This window comes from Triturus cristatus, chromosome 6, assembly GCF_964204655.1.
Source record: "Triturus cristatus chromosome 6, aTriCri1.1, whole genome shotgun sequence".
Lineage (NCBI taxonomy): Eukaryota > Metazoa > Chordata > Amphibia > Caudata > Salamandridae > Triturus > Triturus cristatus.
The window spans coordinates 1,217,737,942-1,217,761,379 of record NC_140589.1 but is presented as its reverse complement, the minus strand read 5'-3'; the positions used below and the strand labels follow the sequence as shown (position 1 = coordinate 1,217,761,379).

The window sequence follows — 23,438 nt, the reverse complement described above, 5'->3', positions numbered from 1 at the left end:
GTGATCGGGGCAAAGAGGAGGGGCGGAGAGAGTGACTGGTGCAACGGGAGGGACGTAAAATGGGGCCTTGGAATGGGGGGACTGGGCAACGTGGAGGGATGGGGAGAGGGACCGAGGGGTCAGGAATAGAATAGGCCCATTGGAGCACAGGGAATGCATACGAGAGAGAGACAGCGGGGCTGGAGTTAGAGGCTGTAGAGAGTCAGAGATGGGCTCGAGAGATTCAGAGAGAGGCTGGAGAGACACAGAGGGGCCGGAGAGATATGTAGGGGGGCGAGGGGGGAGAAAGAAGGGAGAGGAATCAAGTGAGAATAAATCAATGTCAATTTTTCATGCATGGTTTAGGAGTATAGTGGGAGAAGGCTTTCTGAGTTAGCAAGTAGTCGGAGAACGTAAGCTGTAGAGTAACATTATACATAGTGCTCCATATCCAAGAAAGACAGCTTAAACATGTGATTCCAAGTGTATACATAATTTAAACATTAAGAGCCCTAACTGCTGTGTGCCAAGCCTAGGACAACCCTCTTAAGCATAGTCTGGATTGTTCTAACCTGGGTACAGGGTCTGTACACTGCACAAGGGGAGTTGACACAGAAAGGTTCTTATTTAAATGTCTTCCTTCACTATTCTGTAAATAGAAGCTTGTTTTTTTCACTCACTCTCGCCAATGCGCGAACAGATCATAGCCTGCTTTGTCACCTAATCATGTCAACGTGTATGTTGTGCATGTGACTATTGTAGTATGTGCAGTATATGCATTAGCAGAGTGATGAAGGCCTGTGGGCTCCATTTGGATGTCCCAGATATTTCTGTGCACAGGGTTGGGGTGAAGTTCTTTTCCCAGACAGTAGAAGTGTATCAGGATGCAAGAGGGAGGAGGGAGGAGACTCAGACATTTAAGTGGGGACAATGAAGTCAAGGCTCCTATAGAAATTAAATTAGGAGCAGGGCTACTTGGTGGATGGTGGGAGTGAAGGGACTGCATTCTGTTGTTCAGGGCGAGAAGACCTTTAGGTGAGACCAGCCTTTTTCTCTCTTTCCTGATCACTGATCACTTTCCTGATATTTCTCTGTTATGTTGGGTAAGGAGATGTGTTGTATTTACTCCTTTCCTCCTCCCCTTGGTACCTCCCGTCCACCCCCCTCATTTGACTCACCTTTGGTATCTCCGGGAGCTCACCTTGGAATGTTGGCATTAGCCTGTCCAGAGAGCGGATGGCCTGTAATAAAGTGACTGTTCATCTTGCTTCCCGGTGTCACTTGAGCCTTATAATAGCTATCTTCTTACCTTCCATCCTCCGCATGCTCTCTGTTTTTTAGTATAGCCTCCTCTCAGTCTCATGCCTGTCTGCCTCAGTCCTTCTCATTGTAATTCTGCAATTGTCTGAGACCTCAATTCATAGATCACAACTCCTCTTTAAAACCCTATCCCTGTAACCTAACGCTACCTAATCTCCGCCAGCCTATCTATCCCACCATCCATACACCTGAACCCACATAGCCCCCCACTAATGATCACACCTAGTTGGTATTAACATATCACAAAGTAACTGGAGTAAATGGATGCACGTTTTCTTGAGAGCACATGACTAACCACAATAACCAACAATAAACACTGAACGAACCATTAACCTTGGGTCCCGGAGTAGCGTGCTGCTCGCCGTAAAGCACTCCAACGCCTTGTCAGGGGTAGGAAGTGCTATATAAATCCAATAGCAATTACAATATACTGAAGCCCGCCTACTGGGCAAGATTGGTCAACGAGGGCTGGAGCCGGCGCAGATGTTACAGATGTCTAAAGATGTACATCCACTAAAGTCACCTAGCTAAAAAGTGGCGATCCCAAAAATCTGACGTGCCCTATCTCTTGTGGACCGACGTGGGACAACCACCACTGATTAGAAGCTGTAGATTTTAATCATAATGTAACTCACTGGGTATATGGCAAGGTCCTTAAAAAAATTCCTCTATCTCGGCGATTCTTTTATTACAGTTATAAAAACTGAACGGTAAAAAGCAGAGTTTCTACTTATTGGGTGGATTTAGGGCTATAAGTAGGATGAAAAAACTGGGGGGTCTCTCAAAGGGCGTGGCTTAAAAAGTAAGCTAAAAATCTGTGGTTAGCATAGTGTGCCATCGTAGAGGTAATTTGCTGCTTCTGTCATTGCACCCAGATATATAAAACAAGTAACATTACACCTAAAACAAGCCATTACTATTGGCTTTGTCAATGGTTGTTAGTTGCATAACATAAATAAGCAACAACCATGGCTTCGCAGTATAGCATATTGAAAATGCTTCAGTTCTGAAATGATGAGACTGTGAAAGAACTACACGAGTCTCTTTGAAGTTACATCAGAGGCTTTAAGTAGTGGTACTGCTGCAGATTTGAGGTTTTTTTTATCCTAAGGGTGAAGGCAAAAATGGAGAGCTGGATTGATTTTAGGGGCAGGTGTGCTAATGTGACTCCATCGGGTTTGTTCTTGAGTTGACTGTTGAAAAAACAATAAAGAAATGGGAAAAGAATTAAAATAAGGAACTGTTTGCTTTAATTCGGTTATTAACTTATGAAAATTGAATATATATGTTTTTGCTTTGCAGAAGCCAGCAAACATCCTGGTCATGGGAGAAGGTCCGGAAAGAGGACGAGTTAAAATAGGTAAACATGGAGGGTATTTGTGAAAACATGGTAATAGTGCCTTTACTGCCTTAGGATTTTACCTCCAGAGCAACTGCTACGGGCCAAAATAATGTATTACCTTATTACTGAAGTAGCAAGTACAACATATCTATTTTTGGTGTATATAACTGTTTTTCTGATTACAACTACCTTAAATAAAATCGAGATTGACCTGAATTTGGCAAAAAGAACAATTGAAGGACAGAATACAGAACAATGGGAACAGTCCAGCCCGAACTGCCAGGCCAGGTCCTCTCTGGACTGGAAACAAGCATCCTAGGCCTGTTTTGGGGGTTTCACCCCTCATCAGCCAGAATAGCTTGACTCCAGTGGCATGGAGAGCACGGGACCCACGTCTGAGCATACCTGTCCCACTCGAGTTGACAAATGCAAAAAGAACAATTGATGTACAGAATGCTGCCCAATGTCAAACATTCACCCCAGTACACAGATTTGGGCCTAAATCCATCGTTTTTTTGCTCCCCTGCCATTCCAGTTGGAACTCAGTCACATGCAAATCAGTCTTGATCCTGCTCCCTGTGGAAACAGTCCAGCCCGAACTGCCAGGCCAACAAGCATCCTAGGACCGTTTTCGGGGGTTCACCCCTCATCAGCCAGGCTAGCTTGACCCCAGTGGCATCGAGAGCACAGGAACCACTTCTGGGCATATATACCTCCCACTCGAGGTGTCAAATGCTAAAATAACTATTTCTCTTGTGGGAGAAACTAATTCAATCGGTATGTCAACTTCATTTGCATTCCCACTTCTTATTGTTCAGAGCCCTGACCCTTCTATTAGAGAATGCAGATGAAACAGAGAGAACATCTACTGATGTGGCCTGCAGGAGGAGAAGCACTGGCATTAAAGATCGTTGTCTGGAAGATCTGAGGAAAGGGTGCTCCCTCTACCATAGGTCCTTCCACTGTTTCCACTGAGAGAGAGAGAGTGACAGAGTGAGAGAGAGAGAGAAAGAAAGAGAGAAATCCTAGGAAAGACCTGTACAGGAAAGATATGAGCTCACCATGTCAACGTCGTGCTCCATGATGTCAAGGATAGATACAGTCACCACAAGCTGGCTTTAGAGACCCCATTCGATGCCGAAGCTGACAAGCAAGTCGAAGTTGAAGAGGCATTTTATATTGTTTTAGCCATCTTCAAGATGGGCTTTTCACCTTTCTACAGATTGGGCCCACAAGATAAAAAAAGAGAGTAAGAGCAAATTAACTATTCTTGAACATCCTTGCAATGTGAGGGCTTCACCTGCAGTGGCCTCTTCTTCCAGAAAACCTTCTCCACAATGCTGTGAGTCTTGCCTTTAGATACTGTTTTGCTTGATTCTTCTGTGGTCTGATAACTTCTACCCTACCACAAACTATTGTTCTTCTTCGACTTCTTTGTACTGCGTCTCCTGCCACTCTTGTTGGACATCCTATGAAATCACCAGCACCTAGCTGAAGATCTCTCACTTCAGGAAGACATTCTAGGATTTCTCATCATAGAACCAGACAACACCACTCCATATGTAGGCATTCAAGGCAGTCAAGAACACCATGTTGCTCAGCATATTCAAAACATTCAAGGTCTCCATGCTGTTCTCATATAACTTAGCATACAGACTTTTCAGTATATTTAGCAATGCTCACTGACACAGTCTGAGTCTTGTCCGGCAAGAGTCTTACTGGTCTAGCCTATCTCAAATAGAGGTTTCAACAGGTAGGTTTCCCATATAATGCCACTCAAACAAACTAAAAAAACTATTTATGGTGAGTGGTGCCTTATTTCTCAGGGTCAGGACATTATCCTCTTGGGCATATGCCCAAACAACCAAGCGAAGGGGTTGGGCTGGGGCTTGGGAGTGGCCCTGGTCGACCCACAGTCACCCCATGTATTATCGGGTTATATACTTGTGGGGAAGCTCTCCAGGTGCATTTGATTTACACATAAGTTGTCTTGAGTCTGATCGGTCGAATGACTCCTGCAGGAGCCATCACCTCCGTCTTCAATCAACGGCACTTAGCATGTACCCACTCATTTAAATGATTTCTGGTCATTTGAGGTTATTGCGACTCCCTGCCCTGGCTCCTCGTCAGCACTATCATCTGTGGATAGTTCTCGGTCCGGGTGCTCCCAGTTATCAAGAGTTTCCCTCCATCTCCTTGCTTCCTCTCTAATTAGTGCCCTGTTTTCTGCACTAGCCCAAAACTTTACATCTTGCCTCCAAGCACTCACTATTGGGCCAGTGGCTTATTTCCTGGCCATGACAATTCTTCTCTTGTGAGGACTAGGGCCAGATCTATAAACCTATTTCTGACTTTTCCTTTAGGTGGGTGAGGGACGAACCCCAGCAGGCAAGTATCAACTGTAGGACTAGTCTCACGTCCTAGTGTCCTGCCCACCGCCACCGTCACCTCCTATCAGAACTTCACTAATCTGGGACATGCCCATGCCATATGTATAAAGTTTGCGTCTCCTTGGTAGCATCTGGGGCAACCGCGGATCTCTCTGCCATAGGCAACATTCAGTCTGTGGGGTTTCATATAGGCCATATGTTAATAATTAATCTGTGTGTATTTGAATCTGGTATTGCGAGATACTATTTTTGGATAGGCCAGGACCCTGTTCCACTCTGGGTCTATGAACTCCCTCCCCAATGCCAACTCCCACCTTGCACGCAGTCGTGTTAGAGGTGTACGGGCCATTTCCAACAAAGAACAATATAGCAATTTTACTACGTGACCGGCTGGCCCCAGGGTCATCAGAGAGTGCAACACTGGGGGAGTTATTGGCTTCTCTCTGTCCTTTCCCCACAGTTCCCGAAATGTCTGTGTTAGAGCTTCATATTGGAGGAATTGGCCAGTGGGAAGACCCGTATCTTCCACCAAGTTCTGGAAAGGAATAAGGGAATTCTGGTGATAAAGAACTCCCACTGTGTCTAATCCTTTCGAGGACCAGGCTGGTAGTTGCTTGGGTGCAAAGACAGAGACAGGGTCCCCTTGGGGTAATCCTACCAGGGGCAGAACTGGCGAATATCTAGGGGTATCCACTACTCTGGACACCCCCTGTCTCCAACATTTTTAGGGCCGTCATCAGTAATGGTGATCGCTCTGGAGTATCCACCACTGCGTATAGCAATTTGGCCAACATCCGGTGTTGGGTAGCACTCCCCTCCATCCAACTCACATCCTCCAGTCCTCTGCCATCCAACCAGTGTGCAACCCACTGAAGCTGGGCTGCAAAAAGTATAATTCAAAGTTTGGTACCCCGAGGCCATCCTCCTTCATAAGTCTTTGCAGGGTAGTTAAGGACACTCTCCGCCTTCCCGTGTCCCAAATAAGTTCCCTTAGCAGTGAGTCTGGTTGATGGAACCATCCAGTCGTCAACGTGACTGGAAGGTTAATAAAGTAATATAATAAACGCGGGAGCATGACCATCTTTGATAGCGAGACCTGGGCCATTATGGCTAAACGTAGAGAACACTAGATGTGGATGCTAGACCTAAGAGATCGGAAAGCCCTCCCAAGATTACCCTCCCGTAAGTCCTCGGAGGTGTGGTATCTAAAGGTGGTGTGTGCCCAATTGAGCTCTGCTGGGACGTCTGGTCATCGAAGGAGTGAGGGGGATCCAGGAAACAGATAGGTCTTGTTTCTGTTGACCTTTAAACCTGATGCACCCTCAAATATTGTTAGGCGTTCGAGGGCCGTGGTTGTCCCCTCACAACATCAGATAAATAAAATATATCAAAAGATCATCTGCGTACAGCGAGATGTGTGTGTGTCCCCGTATATGTATTCCCATGCCCTCCACGCTTGCCCTAAATAGGACCACTTACGGTTCAGTCACCAAACCAAATAAGAGCAGTGACAGGGGTCGGGCCGTGGCTAACCGCCAATGGAGTGAAACGTGCCTCGCAGAGCTCCCGCCCTGCAATCCTCCATCCACAACTATCCTGTTGCCTCACACTCCCATAAACTAGATGCGTGGGCTGGGGAGAACCAGCTGAAGGAGAGTGTGCGGAAAGTCTGCGGAGAACGCTCGGGGTTTTCGAACGACAGAGGCGGAGAAGCGACCTCATGGCGGCCGAAAATGGCAGCCACTAACTGAGGAGCGACTGCCCCGGTCGCAGCAGAGGAGGGAAGAGAGAGATGATCACTCCTCTGCCTAATCGGATACAAAAACCCTGAGAACTGCCCCAATGAACCGAGCCCAGGGAGAGTAGAGCTGAGGTGGAACTTAAGTGGCACTCCAGGCCGAAGGCTCAGATGAGAGGTCTGCGAAAGGGCAGCTAGGACGGGGCTGCGCCGCTACCAGGAGACCCACGGGTACTGCAGCTGAGCCAATCGGAGAGGGTTGCTGGCTCCACGGCCGGGCGTCGGTAATTGAAAGGCAGCCAGGAGACAGAGCGAGGAGGCCCCGAGCCGCAGTGAGGAACCCCCTGAGGTGAGGAGAGGCGTAGCGGTCATGAAGAGAGGCGGACATCGGAAAGCTGGGGTCTCCACAGCAAAGCAGGAACCGAGGACGAACGGTGGGATCCAAGTGACGGGAGGCAGTGAGCCGGCAGACCAATGCACGGGAGGAGGTCGCAAGCGCTGAGAACGTCAACGGGAGTGCTGCGGCGCAGTGGAGGGAAGACGAGGACAAGGGAGGCACTCACCCAGCATAGCAATGAGGAGGTCCCACTGCTGGATAGCAGCCGGGAGCGGAGAAAAGGCAGGAGCAGGCCTCTGGCAGTCAGGGAGGGAGATTAACTGGAGAACAGAGGGCCACCGCGATAGGGAGGTGGGCCACAAAAACTTGGGACGCTCTCGATTTTAAAGCCCGGCTGGCTCAGATCAAGGGGCAACTAAGAACTGGAAACGATCTCCTGGGAGAAGCAGAGCAAGACGTGGCAAAATAGCTGAACCCCAAAGGGAAGCTGTTGGCCCACACAGTGAGGGGAGGACCCGCATTGGTCCATGTTGCCCCAAAACGTTAGGGGAATTTCAAAGCATGTTCAAGATGCAGAGAGCCAATACTCAGCAAATACCAAGGAAGGCAGGTCCCGAAATAAAGTGAGTGGGCCAAACAATTAGTAGTCCAAGAGAACGCCGTCCACACACTGCTGAATAGCCACAGGAGACAAGTCATAACTAGGGAGGAGACCTCAATATTTAGAAGAGCGACAGAGAGATACCCCCAGCAAAGACACCTGCAATACCCTAGGACAATGTGCACCAATCGCACAGACAGTGTTCGCCCAAAGACAGAGAGGAGGCCCCATTGCACCCACCAGTTGGACGCCCACCACAGCAGAGATGGAATTGCACCTGCAGGGAATGGGCAGGATAACCAAAAAACGAATACAGGACAACATGGATCCTGGCAAGAGGCAGGAACAGACGGACGAGGAAGAGGACACAGGGGTAGAGGCAAAGGAGACTGACCAGGTCCGTCCCACGTTGTCGGACATCATGCAAGCGATCACAGCATCCCGGGAAGCCCTTGAGACCAAGATAGACGCAATAGGTAATGACTAGAGCCTGCTAAAAGATGATCATCGCCGCTTGGCAGAAGAGGTAACACATACTGAACGTACAATGACAGTTGGAGGTCGCAGAGATGAGTAAATCCCTAGCAGTAGCTCTGAACAGGGTGAAGACCCTTGAAATGAGAGCAGAGGACAGAGAAGGAAGGTCCTGATGGAATAACATTCGCATTATTGGGATTCCAGAACGCGAAGAGGGTAACGACGTGGTGGAATATCTAGAAAGCTGGCTGAAGACAGAAGTGGCCCCAGAGGGCCTTTCACAATTTTATGTGCTGGAACGGGTGCACAGGGTACTGGCGCAACCTCCTGAACCGGGTGCCCCCCCGGGCCCAGTGATCGAGACCATATTCTGTCGCAAGACCGGCAGAACAAAATCCTACAAATTGGAAATAGCAAGATAATGATATTCCAGGATTTTTTGAGAGAGGTGCAGACACAGCACGCTTCCTTCCTGGCCGTGAAGAGACGTCTCAGGCAGCTACAGATGCCATACACAATGATGATTCCAGCTCGACGGCGAGTGGTCTCACCGGCGGGAACTCCGTTTTGCCGAACTCCCAAAGATGCGTGGAACTGGCTTGACACTGTCCGGAGGTCACAGGAGACTTCCCCTGGAGCAACCCCCGGGAAGACGCAAAGCTAACACACCATCATCGACAGAAGCCAGAGAAGAAAGACATAGGGTCCTTCAGGAGGTCGCAGAGCTAAGTCAGGCGGACTCTAGTCCTAAGTCCATACGAAACAACAATTTGGGTCGAACACCAGACGGTTTCCGGAGTTCTAGCTCGGCAGAAGACTCTTACACGGACCTTCCTAAAGTTACCCCCAAGTCGATAGACAAGCTCATCTGAACACAGGACTGAGAAGGCCGGATTCTTGTCTCTACCTAATTATCTACAAGAACCCACTCAGGTCGCCAGGATCTTTTTACTTGCCACAATAGCGTAGAGGGAAGAAACACAATTATCAGAACATATCTACCGCAATTTGACATCATTCATTAAAGAGGACTCAAAATCTAGGAGTTTGACCTTTTATTATCAGCAAAAACATCTGAATATATAGGTACCTCAATACAAGGCACAAAAGATAAATGGGAACTAACACAAATGCTACTCTACGAAGTATCCACATTCGACTAAAGATAAAAAGGATTACAGCTTCTAAAAGCATCAGGTACAAAATTGCTATTGTGATGTCGAATTTCAAAGTCATTAATCAAAGCATTTCTGTCCCTACTCTATTCTAAAGTGACATCCCTACACAACATTCCCTTTCAGGTGAGGAAAGCATAAAAAAATAAAAAGGTGTCAGCAGTGAAACTTCCTAAGAAGTCTTCACTTGATGAGAGCTCGATCTGTGGTGCTCCTTCTAGCCTCTCTCCTAAGTCTCGTCTGGTCAACCCACGGGGCACTGTCCCTAATACAAAACCCCAAAATCTTTGTACACGCCCTTCAGCACACCCCTCCAGACAGGTCTTCCTTCTGTAAAATTCCGTCCGGACTTTTTCATCTTCCTTTGTTCATTAATTCGACCTTGGGTCCCAGGCTCCTTCCGTACTAGGAGTTGCGCTTTCACATTCCAATTCACTCCCCTCCAGTCTGCTCCTTCTATCTCAACTCCTACAACAAAGACTTATTCTAACTAACGAGCTAAATGTCCTTGCACCTGCAACAAAAACAGGGAACGGAAAAACCCTCACATCATGAAGTTTTACATTTCACTGCAATTTAAGCTTTACTAAAAGCCCTGTCAGCCTAATAAACATAGCTAAAATAAGGAACGAAGAGGCCTTCTCTTCTACATAGAAAATTAGGCCTTGCAACATAAAACACATTACCATCATTATTTCAGCATAATCATCTTATACTCATACGTGAGTAACCTACATTCTAACTTTTAACATGTCCTACAATTACTTAATACATCACATCATTGCAGAACTAAAACATTAAACGTAATACAAATACATTTCATAATAACTGATGGCCTTTATTTCACTCAAGGCTTGATTACCTTTCTACATCTTCTGTATCTATGAGTATATTTCTATGATAATTCTAAACATTCTTGAATTATATGCGGGTGCTGACTAACAGTGAATATGGTGCACCCCTACAAATCTTAACACCAGTGACGCTCTCTCAGTTCCCCCCTTTTGATGACAACTGTTATCACATCATCTCAATCTCATTTCATCCTGAAGAAATCCATCTAAACAGAAGTAGTAGCCATCATGCTCTGTCGGAAACGCTCCATTCTTTTAAGGTCCTGATATTGACTATCCTGTATATGCGCCATTCGTCTTTCATGCGCTCTGAGAGTCCTCTCAGCCCTATTACCTCTGTACCACTTAAACGCTCTTACAAGTCCCCACAAACAGATCACGCAAACCACCACAATGACTATTGGCTTCAGCACGTATCCGAGAACTCCTTTCCCCAAATCTGCAAACCAGTTCCCTACGTGCCCAAATCCCTTGCCAATCTTTTCCCACACATTCTCTTCCGCCAAACTTGCAATCTCTTGGTGGATCGTAGTAATATTAACTATATATTTCCTCAATTCCTTGCTATTGTCTGGAATATACGTGCAACATTCCTGAACTTTCAACAATTTACAGACTCCGCCCTCTTTTGCCAATAGTACGTCTAATGCAAGACGATTTTGCAAAACCATCGTTCTTATCGATAACATCTCTCCATCCACCAACAGCAATGATTTCGCCGTGTTCATTGACAACTCATCAACCACGGTTGCTAACTTTCGTATCTTCACATCATTCAAGACCACGCCCAAACTGGGTATCATTGCTCCAAAAATATCACTAATCACTGCTCCTGCACTTGCAGCTCTCCGCACTCTAGAATGATGTCCGGTCTCCAGCAGATTCAAATCTTCTGCGTGATATATCTTCGGGAAAATAACAGCCAAATAACAAGTCCCATACCACTGCGCAGGCAATCTCACGTACGCATTCCTTCCGCGCACATAATACACTGTCGGAATCACTTGTACCGAACCTTGCAAGAAATTCCTAGCTGAGTCTTCCATCGTAAAGGTATGATCACACGTACTATGTCCAACCCAGGTTTAGTCCTTATCAGACTGAGGACGAGCAACACACAAATTCCCCTTCTGTACATGGTCTAAAGCTATGGGTCCATAACTTCCTTTTGACTTATGTAGTTTTTCCTCATCAGTCCAGTCTACTGACTTCTTTCCTTCATCTTGATTCTGGGTTAATTTTCTATACCTGTCTTCAACCTGACCAATAAATTTCTTTTCAGTGTCTGATAACAAACATGTCAGATTATGTCTATGCGCATAAGCTGTATCTAAACTTGTAGTCGGTATGAAATAAGTCCGAAGTCTTTCTTCTGACTTATAATAATCATACTTATTCAAGTGCTTAAATGCCGGTACGTCAGGAAGCACTGTGTCATAATTAGAGAAATAATACTCAAACTGTTTCCTTTCATAGAATAGGCTAAGCAATAAACTGCAAGAGATCCCATATGTCAATGGAAGGTGATGGTATCTAATACCCTCATCTACGGAAGCAGGCAGCTGCATACACACATAGCAATCCTTCGCATCCATCGCATCAACATACTCATGCAACAGCTTCGCATAAGCATTACGTTTGAAATCGCCTCTAGACAGATCTATATGAAACATACGACTTTCTTCTAGTGTCAAAGCTCTTCGGGCTCCTACGGTATCCCCCTTTTCACTGGAAGTGGTAGGTGTCCCCTGAACTTCCCTCTCCTGCTTGTGTGCCACTACATAAGACGCTATAACTACTGCAAATATAGCAACTATCACTACCCCTAAAAGTGTACCTATCACTAATTTGGCTCTACGATGAGAATTTCCAGCTTCAGCCATCTTCCCACTGTGCTCAAAGTCCAGTTCAATGACAATGGGCAAGAGTCTCCTTCTCATCCAGACTTGCGTCTCAACCCAAGGCAATCGTCCTCTGTAGCAAGTGTTCCCTAGCAAAATTTCAGTTCCTTATTTACTCGGTTCAGAAAAGGCTTCCCTAACCCTTTTTCGATATCTCCAACGGAAAAATCCCTAAATTTATTTTTCTTCCACTCGGGTCTAGGTTATCTTCTTTTCGAGCTAATACTCAACAAAGTTCATCATTAGTCCAAAATAATTGCCGGTCCCAACAGCTCTAGGACCCCCTGTAAGATTTCAAGTTTGAGATTTTTCAGTTCTTGTGGAGCGGGTATGACAGCAAAGGTCGGGAAAGCCAGTGTATCCAAGATCAGACAACGGACGTTACTCAGAAGCGGTGGATCCGGAATATTGATAGTCAATATCCCCTCGATCTCCAATCCTGGAATCTTCAGCAGCACTTCCACTTTCGGAGTCAGATAACTGCTGACCAGTGTGATCGATCTCAGCCTCCCCGTACTCTGCAAACCTGGCATCTGTCACTCAATGTCCACTCGGCGAGGCGTACCTTTGACACGGCACTCTTGCTCTCCTCGATCTTCTCAGAGCATCTGGGTCTTGATCTTCGTCACTCTGCTCTGACTCTGTCACCTCAGACACTGGGGCAAGATCTCTTCTTGGTGTCAATTTCAAGTTTACCCGTTTCTGGCTCGCGGGCCAAACTCTTCCTGCTTCTGTGACACCACTGCTCTCCCTTCTGGTACCCTGTGCACTGCTCCCTTCTTCGGCAGAATTTGACTCAATACTGCCCACTGCAACTTCTCCTTCCTCCGTTTCCGATTCAGGGTTAGTCTCACATCCCCTTTCGGCTCGGTCCAGTGCACAACCAGCTGCGTCAGCCACCCCGACAGCTTGACTTGCCCCCTCAGATGGCTCTGCCACCCCAGCTGGATTTTCGTTCACGAGAGGGGCTGTATCTTCCAAGGGTGCTGGGACTCTACGGGTATGGGAGGCATGCACCCAGTTCGGCAATCCCCCACACTTCACTGTCGTGTTCGTGACCAGGATGACTTGGTATGGCCCACGCCAACGTACATCCAAGCAACTCTTCCTCACGTGTTTGCGCACCAGTACCCAATCTCCTGGGCACAAGTCGTGGCATAGGTCACTTGCGGCTGGAACAGCTACTGCCTGCACCTGCTGGGACACAGAACGGACCACATAGCCAGGCCTTTACAGTAGTCGAGAATTACATCATCAGTGATATTAATTAAAGCAGAGGCAGGTATTGCTGGCACACGCATCGCTCTCCCCATGAGGATCTCATGGGGTGACAATCCAGTTCTCCTATCAGGCACACTCCGGAGACTCATGAGAACCAAAGGCAATGCGTCTTGCCACTTCAGAGAAGTCGAAGAGCACACTTTTGCCATCCGGGCCTTCAATATCCCATTAACTTGTTCCACAATCCCAGAAGCCTCAGGTCGGTAACTGCAGTGCAACCGTTGATCTACATTTAAGGCAGCATAAAGCAATTTCATGATTTCGCTGTGGAAATGCGTTCCTCTGTCTGATTCAAGAGAGGTCGGGAAACGGAACCTCGGGATAAGCTCCCTCAGCAGTAACTTAGCTACAGTTAGACACATACTATGACTAATATGTACCTCAACCCATTACACTTTGGCATCTCAATGAAATCCAACTGCATCCTGTTGAAAGGCCCACCTGACCTCCCTATATGACTCAATGTCACAGCTGTTCTCTTCCCTACATTCATTTGTTGACAAGTGACACACCTCTGGCACACAGCTTCAGCCACTGCCCGAAACTTCGTATTATACCATGTTTGGCGAAACACATGTACCATCGCATCTCTACCAAGATGTACAGCACCATGTATTAATCTTGCCATTGGGTTCAACAGACTTTTCGGTAACACAGCTCTCCCATCATTGGAAACCCACACATCCACGTCTCCTTTCTCACATCCCGTTCGCACCCAGCCACCCCGTTCCTGGTCAGACACTTCGTCCTGCAGCTGTTTTAGCTCTTCCCATGTATCAGCCATGGCTAACATCACACTGAAGTCGGTTCTCTCTTGGCTCCCCTCAATATGTCTTTCCGTGAAATTACATCCCTGTTCTGCACAAAATCGAGCAACCTCATCTGCATAATTATTACCTAGTGACACAAAATAATTTCCCTTCGTGTGAGCAGAACACTTTACAACTGCAATTTCATCTGGACATTGCAACGCTTCCAACAATTGCCTCACATAATCCCCATTTCTGATGGGTGACCCAGATGATGTCATGAACCCTCTCTGGGACCATAGCTGTCCGAAGTCATGAACGACACCAAACCCATACTGGCTATCTGTTTAATTAGTTATACGGATCTTGTCAGCAGCCAAACAGGCACGAGTCAAAGCAATAAGCTCAGCCACCTGTGCGGAGTATACCCCTTCTAAACAAGCGGCTTCAACCACTCCAGTGATGGTACATACAGCAAATGCTGCTCTCAACTGACCAGCACTGTCTCTCAAACATGAACCGTCCACAAAGAATATTTCATCTGACTCTGGAAGTGGTTCATCGACAATATCAGGTCTAGGTTTGGTGCACAATTCAGTCACATCGAGACAGTCATGATCCTCACAATCTTCCTCATCTTCATTTGGGGTAGGTAACAATGTGTCAGGATTTAAAACAGAACACCTCTTCAAAGTTACATTTTCTGCCGCGAAGATGACTTGTTCATAACGCGTCAACCTATTGTTCGTGAGGTACTGTGTTTTAGTCCTGGTCATCAATAGTTCAACAGAATGTGGCACATGCACAGTAAGTGGGTGACCCATTACAATGCTCTCACATCTTTCGATACTGACACCTGTTGCAGCAACGGATCTGAGACATCCGGGCAACGCAGAGGCTACTGGATCTAAAGTAGCCGAAAAGTAGGCAACTGGTCTACGGACATTCCCATGAACTTGAGTTAACACTGCCAATGCGCAACCTTCCTTTTCACAACAGAATAATGCGAACGCCTTGCTATAGTCCGGCATCCCCAAAGCTGGGGCGCAACACAAGGCCTCTCTCAGTCTAAAAAATGACCTTAAGCAGTCTTCATCCCATGGTACCGGATCACTCACATCCTTGCGCGTCAGCCGCTGTAAGGGCTTCGCTTCAAAGGAAAAGTTTGGGATCCATTGGCGACAATAACCAACCATTCCCAAAAACATTCGAACTGCCCTCTGGGTAGTCGGAATAGGCATTTTCAAAATAGCCTCTATACGGTCTTGTGACACCTTCCTTTTAACTGTTTCAATCCGGTGACCCAAATACTGCACTTCACTCAGACAGTACTGTAATTTACTCAGAGACACCTTATGCCCGTTCTCCGCCAGGTAGTTCAACTACGCTACCGTATCAATCCTGCAGGCGTCTTCAGTTTTTGACGCCACAAGCAGATCATCAATGTACTGCACAAGGACAGACTCCTGTGGAAGAACCAGACCTTCAAGGTTCCTTTTCAAAATCTGATTGAAAATAGACGGGCTCTCAGTATATCCCTGTGGGATACGACACCATGTTAACACACGATTTTCTAGCCGAAAAGCAAAAAGAAATTGGCTCTCCTCATGCAGAGGGATCGAGAAAAAGGCTTGACACAGATCAACCACTGTGAACCATTCCGCTTCACATGGGATTTGGAACAGGATCACAGATGGATTCGGTACCACGGGACAACATGGGACAACTATCTCATTGATTTTTCGCAAATCTTGCACTATCCTGAATTTTCCGCTCGGTTTCTGTAATCCCATAGTGGGCGAATTACATGGGCTACCCATGATCTCTCTCAAGATTCCCTGCTTGATCATAGACTCGATTACAGGTCTAATTCCCTCAATAGTTTCAGGTGATAACTTATACTGGGGTGTTCTTGGGTAGTCTGCGTTTGGTTTGACCTGGATTTTCACTGGATCTACTCCTTTAACTAGTCCGATCTCTTCACCACTGAGGTCCCATACATCAACTGACACGGAGTCCCTCAGGTCGAATGGTAGTTCTTCCACCGTTAGTGCTGGATACATTTCCACACACCAACGTTGGTTCACAACCTTAAAGGTTGCATCATCGTCCCTCGTCTGCACTTCCACTCCCTTCGGGGTACAGTAGATAGTACAATTAAGCTTACACAGTAGATCTCTTCCTAACAAGCAGACTGGGCTAGAATCGCACACCACAAACTGGTGTCGCTCCCTGAAATTTCCTATCCTGATGGGTATGGGTTCCGTCAGTGGGCTAGTCAGTTTCTTATTTGCCACACCAATAACTTGGATCATTTGTCCAGAAAGGGGTAGATCCGGAACCGCTGCAGACCTTACAGTCGATCGCGTAGCACCCGTATCAACCAAAAAGGTCGTAGGGTGACCATCGATCTCAGCTTCCACAAAGGGCCCCTTCTGATCTACCTCTAGGACAGCTCCGAGCGTACAATCATTCTCTCCTCCCCAGCAGGGTCTCGCCACTGGATCTGGGTCATCTTCCCCATTCACTTCGAACAGGGGCATCTGCACATAGGTCCGAACTCCCTGCTGCATATTCGGTATCCTGGGCGGTTGGGGAACCTGCACCTGCGGAGCACCCGTCCCCCCTTTTGTCATCCTTGGTCGCGTCACTGTAGGGACTGTGTCCGCCACAGGAGCCTGAACTATCTCCCCTTCTTGCTGCATTTGGTTCAACGGGTTCAAAGGACACTCGCGTCTCCAGTGTCCAATCTGATGACAAAGATGACAAGCTGTGGTCTTTTTCAATACCGCCACATCTATTCCTGTCCTAGGGTCTATTCCCCTTGGCCTTCCCTGTCCCTGGGCATTCTGTGCTCCTCCTTGATAATTTCCCTGCCTCCTTCCCAAGGTTCCTCCGTTAGGCTGTCCCTGGGCTGTCTGCATCTGTACCAATAGCAAATTATCTGTCAATTTCCTGTGATTAGATTCTATCTCATCGCTACAGTATCTAGCATACCGTAGAATCTCATCCACTGGCTTGTTCTGCCAACAAATTAAAAATGCTGCTGTATCATGAGGCTAACCTCTGGCCTCAATCCCAACACAAATTTAGAAACAAACTGTCCCATGTCTTTGGTATCCAACGCATCCAGGCCACTGTACTGTTTAAAAGCTTGTAAAAGCCTCTCGTAAAATTCATGCACTGTCTCCTTAGGTTCTTGCACTGTCCTATCTATCTTCACCCAATCAATGTCTTGAGGTGAGATTTTCGACTTCAACCATGTGATTACCTGTTCGAACTTTTTCAATACTGTCGGCGACGGACCATGTGTAATCAGGTTCCTGTCGGGCTCCGAGACCGGCCACTCAACCGCAATTTTACATGCCGACCACAGATCACCCGGAACCACTATGTCAAACAAAGTGTTCAAATCAATCCACAGTACTTTCGAGATTTTGACAAAGCGATCAACTTGTTTATACCACTCCACAGGCTTTTCCCTCAAACGGGGAAAATCATTTGTAAAGGCAGCCAAATCACCCCTACTCCAAGGTACATGAACGTACCCTCCATTCTGTACCTCCCGTAAAGGGAAGTTCCCTATCTCGGCTATGCCTCCACCCGGAGGTGGCGTCCCTCCTACTACTCCCCTGGAGCTTTTCTTCTTTGACCACCTTTCTTCCCATTTATCAAGCATGATCCATGCCCGCATTGCTATGATCAGATCTTTGACATGGGTCCTCAATCCCATGACTCTTTTCTCTTCCAATTCCTGATCACTCTACTGTAACCTATGATTTCCTTGCAATGCTTTAGTCTTCGACAAATCCACCCCATAACCCTTTGCCAGCTCTGACAATTTTTCATGTGCTGTCCGCGCTTTGCGAGTCACATCCTTCACTACAAAGAGTAATTCATCCTGTTCGTACGTTAACATTCTCTCAAGGGGTAAGTTTCCACCTATTATTTCGTCCAATTCTACCTTTAGTCTTACGACATCCAGCATCCTCCCTCTCAGGGCTCCCCTCAGGACTTCTTGACAACATGCACCATCTCTTTCATCGTACCCACATTCTCGTTCCTGTGGCCTACTCTCTCCTGACATGCCCATAGGAACAGAACGATTTACAATCGTCCCTCTTTCCCTCTCTGCTTGCAACACGCCCTGACTTTCGGTTCTCACTGGTGGTGTCCACATTCTTAAGTCTGATCTTGACTCAGCTAAAGACCTTGGTCTACCAGGTCTCGACTCTCCTTGTCCTCTCGAGGAGTCGGCTGTAGCTGGCAGCGGCGTACTCCATTCTATAGGCTTCGGAGTCTGCTCCATTCTCCTCACCGACCCACTTCCTTCGACCACACTCCTCACCCCTACCTCTGACTGCTCTGAGCTTCCCACCTTCTCTGGCTCAAGTTCATACATCAACTCAATGGGTCCAATAATAACCGGTATTTTCAACGCATCCGGTAACCTCACACCTCTCTCAACCTCTAGGCTAGTTACAGGCTTATTCCTCGTATTCTCGGTTCCTATCAAGATCTTTCCTTCCACCCTCACCTCTGATCGGGGTAATACTCTCCTACTCTCGTCTACCTTTGTCTCATTTCCCTCTGAGGCATCCGGGTTATATGGAGGTGGGCTCTCAGATAACAACCTATCCAATAAGCTGTCATCCGTATTACTGCCCTCTTCCTCCTCTTTCGACTTTTCTTTTATGTTGTCAGGTTGTACTAACAAGGAGTAAAGTCTGTGTCCCTCTATTGCCTGTACTCTCCATCTTTTCTCTTGCGCATCCCATCTAGCATCCTGGAACGCCTTAATCGACTTTTTCACTCTTTCTTGGTTTCTATCCCTATTCCTATCATGCGCTGCTCTAATCCACGCATGTAATGCTTCAAATTGTGTTGGCCTCGGCAAAGGTCTTAAAGCAGCCATCACGGATTTCAACTGGTATAACACTTCTAGCCTGAATGAGCCATACCTCGGGAAAGCTAACTCTCCTTCACTTTGGGTCAATTTGTGCCAATTCTCAAGCCAAATTATAGTATGCAACCCCACATTTCTTGCAATGTAGTGTGCTGGCGTATCCTCGGGAGGGCCTTCTTCTCCCTCACGAGTAACCACATGTTCATCACCTCTGCACAATTCTCGGAAAACCTTAAAGCATTTCATAATGGCCAAATTCTGAACGCGTACAATTTTCTGTTTACTTCCTGGTAACTGTCCACCAATGACAACGTCTCGCACCCCAACCAACCTATCGCAGCGCGACACCTCATGACGTCACTTCTCTCTTCCACTCGCAGCCGTTCTCCCTATTCCCAACTCACTTCTTACTCTTGCATTCGTCCCATCCATACACTGAAATAACCGTTTGTCCCAAACAAGTTACTTCTCTGGCTGTCCGTCCACAGCCTCTGACTGTCCGTCCACAGCCTCTGACTGTCCGTCCACAGTCTCTCGAAATTGTCGACCTCGGTTGGCAACTATCTGTCCCCGTCTGGGCAGACAGATCGCCTCTGATAGGTTGCAAATACTCAAATCCACATACAGCAACCCTTGACCAGCGTCTGGTTGTCATACACTCACACATTCGCTCCCCCTATCTCGGTCCAGGTGATCGATGGTACCTCACGATCCCCTTCAGGTGGTCAACAAAATCTACCATGGGTGTATTCTACACCCAATCGCTTAGGCTTCTCATCGCCTAAGACTTTCCCGGGCTGCGCGCGCTCACAGCCTGATCTCACAATCACTCAACGTTCACACCAACTCCGCAAAACATTTCACACAAATCAACTCCGCAATCTACAACATCGCATCCTATTTATACTCACTCCTCGAACTGCTGCTTTCTGCCGCAGTGCTACTCGCCATTAATGTCCGTCCGCCAGGTCGTCTGCTGCCCTCCTTCTGATGATTCAACGTCACTTAACATTTATGGGCCTCAAGTATCACTTATCCTCATCTAAATCTTCCCTCGCTACCAGAAATAAACCATCCGTTTCTGCTACCAACTGAGAAGGCCGGATTCTTGTCTCTACCTAATTACCTACAAGAACCCACTCAGGTCGCCAGGATCATTTTACTTGCCAAATAGCGTAGAGGGCAGAAACACAATTATCAGAACATATCTACCGCAATTTGACAACATTCATTAAAGAGGACTCAAAATCTAGGAGTTTGACCTTTTATTATCAGCAAAAACATCTGAATATATAGGCACCTCAATACAAGGCACAAAAGATAAATGGGAACTAACACAAATGCTACTCTACAAAGTATCCGCATTCGACTAGAGATAAAAAGGATTACAGCTTCTAAAAGCATCAGGTACAAAATTGCTATCGTGATGTCGAATTTCAAAGTCATTGATCAAAGCATTTCTGTCCCTACTCTATTCTAAAGTGACATCCCTACACAACATTCCCTTTCAGGTGAGAAAGCATAAAAAAATAAAAAGGTGTCAGCAGTGAAACTTCCTAAGAAGTCTTCACTTGAGGAGAGCTCGATCTGTGGTGCTCCTTCTAGCCTCCCTCCTAAGTCTCGTCTGGTCAACCCACGGGGCACTGTCCCTAATACTAAACCCCAAAATCTTTGTACACGCCCTTCAGCACACCACTCCAGACAGGTCTTCCATCTGTAAAATTCCGTCCGGACTTTTTCAGTATCCTTTGTTCATTAATTCGACCTTGGGTCCCAGGCTCCTTCCGTACTAGGAGTTGCGCTTTCACATTCCAATTCACTCCCCTCCAGTCTGCTCCTTCTATCTCAACTCCTACAACAAAGACTTATTCTAACTAACGAGCTAAATGTCCTTGCACCTGCAACAAAAACAGGGAACGGAAAAACCCTCGCATCATGAAGTTTTACATTTCACTGCAATTTAAGCTTTACTAAAAGCCCTGTGAGCCTAATAAACATAGCTAAAATAAGGAACGAAGAGGCCTTCTCTTCTACATAGAAAATTAGGCCATTAAAACACATTACCATCATTATTTCAGCATAATCATCTTATACTCATACGTGAGTAACCTACATTCTAACTTTTAACATGTCCTACAATTACTTAATACATCACATCATTGCAGAACTAACATTAAACGTAATACAAATACATTTCATAATAACTGATGGACTTTATTTCACTCAAGGCCTGATTACCTTTCTACATCTTCTGTATCTACAAGTATATTTCTATGATAATTCTAAACATTCTTGAATTATATGCGGGTGCTGACTAACAGTGAATATGGTGCACCCCTACAAATCTTAACACCAGTGACGCTCTCTCAGGACTATAAGAACGACATGTGCAAAGGGACAATAACTCTTAATTCTTGTATCCTTTTGCCCCTACACAAAGAGTAAACACAAAGGGCAGTGGGGTAATCTAACAATAAAGTGAGAAAGGTGTGGGATATATCTCCTACATTCATGGATGGGGGAGAGCCACGAGGTGGGGGGCCTAGAGGCAATCAGTCGAAACTTCACCCCCAAATTACAATTACGCAGGTACTCTGCGGAACGATACTAATTGGTATCGACTTTGGATGGGTATTAGACTGTCACCTGTCCTGGGGATGGGATGTTGGGAAGTTTGTTTTTAAGGGGTTCTTTACTTGGGACGAGGTGTGCCTGGGTTCGAGTAATTGGTAGGTTAATGCTGACATCAACCCAATGGTTTCCGCCGTAGACGTTAAATACCTTGCTTGGAATGTGAGAAAAATGCACACCATGACAAAGCGCCATCAAATTTGTGCATACCTGATGATGTCCATATAACACTGTGCATGAAACACACATATGTACTAAGGAGGGTGAGGCCCTACGGAGATGATGGAGAAGACAGGTGTACTATACAAATTATTCCTCTTACGCGAGGGGGTACTTATATGGGTGAGAGCAGGAGTCCCATTTCAGTGCAGTAAACACATAATAGAACCAGAAGGTTGTTATGTAATCCTGGTAGGCAAATTAGACGGCAGAGACATAACAATTGGGAATATATATGGGCCGAATACAGATCAGGTTTCATTCCTAGCGGCTCTTTCCAGAAAGTTTTCCCCACACTTGACACGTTCGGTGATTCTGGGTAGAAACTTTCACTGCATCGCAGATATTAAATTAGACTGCTCCCATCCACCCCTGAGAGATTTCCCCATTGTTCGAGTGGCTGAAGCACGGCAAGAGTGGCAACACCAATGTGGTCTAATAGATTCTTGGAGGGCATTACACCCAAGAGACAGGGGCTACTCATTCTTCTCGTATCTGCATGATCTACATGTTAGATTAGACTCCATACTCTGTTCCCCAGACGTACATGAACAAGTGAGGTCAAGCGAGTACCTAGCACGGGCGATTTCTGACCACAGTCTACTTGTAATAGGGCTTCAGTGGACAAGGGAAAGACCGCGCATCCCCACTTGGCGATTAAGGCCGGAAGCCTTGGAGGACCAGGTCTTTCAGACAACAATAAGGACGGCAATAGAGCACTATTCGGGGACTAATGCAGGGACTGCTTCTAACCCATGGTCGAGTGGGATGCCTTTAAAGTCGTGATCAGGGGAAAATGCATCTCTAAGGTTGTGGGAATTCGGGGGGCACGCCTATAAGACACAATAAAAGCTGAACAACATCTTAGGGATCTGGAGAGAGCGAGACCAGACCTTAGGGAGCTGCAAGAACAACTTCTGGAAGCCACAGAGAAAGTAGAGGAACTAGTTGAAAGACTTCGCTGTTTTGATTATAAGAATTATATGATTTGAGCCCACGCTGAAAGGGATAAATCTGGGGTGATGCTGGCATGTTTAGCTAATCTGGCTAAAAGAGGGTCGACTATACTCGAGATCAGGGATGAACTAGAAGGGGCATCATACAAACAACAAGATATTAATAAGGTGTTCTTTAAGTACTATGGTGAATTGTATAGGAGTAGGACGGTGTGCTCTGAGGCTGATATTGATGTCTTCATAGGACCCCAGGCCTTACCAACTATAGACGAGGGGGCTGCTGAAACGCTGGGAAGGGATATAGAGTTACAGGAGATTAGGGCAGCTATTAAAACCATGGCCAGGAATAAGACACCCGGCACAGACGGCCTTCCGGTCGAGTTTTACTCGATGTATGTAGACATCTTGGGACCGAGACTAGTGGAAGTTTATAATCAAGCAAAACAAAATAGGGACACTACCGGGCTCTACGAGGGAAGCACTGATTATCCCGCTGCTAAAACCAGCCAAGTCAGCAACGGACAACACAGCTTATAGGCCGCTTTCTATGCAGAATTTAGATTATAAGATTTTGAGTAAAAT

At 46.5% G+C, this 23,438-nt stretch overlaps 1 protein-coding gene across 4 annotated transcripts in view; it reads left to right on the top strand.

Annotated features, from left to right (window-relative positions):
- The window catches only part of CDK19 (cyclin dependent kinase 19), a 1,761,913-nt gene that overhangs the window by 1,314,779 nt on the left and 423,696 nt on the right, over positions 1-23,438 (top strand). For all 4 annotated transcript variants that reach the window (XM_085612130.1, XM_085612131.1, XM_085612128.1 and 1 more), the window contains one exon: positions 2,602-2,659. In XM_085612130.1, coding sequence (XP_085468256.1) covers positions 2,602-2,659 — 58 coding nt within the window. The remainder of the gene's footprint in view (positions 1-2,601; positions 2,660-23,438) is intronic.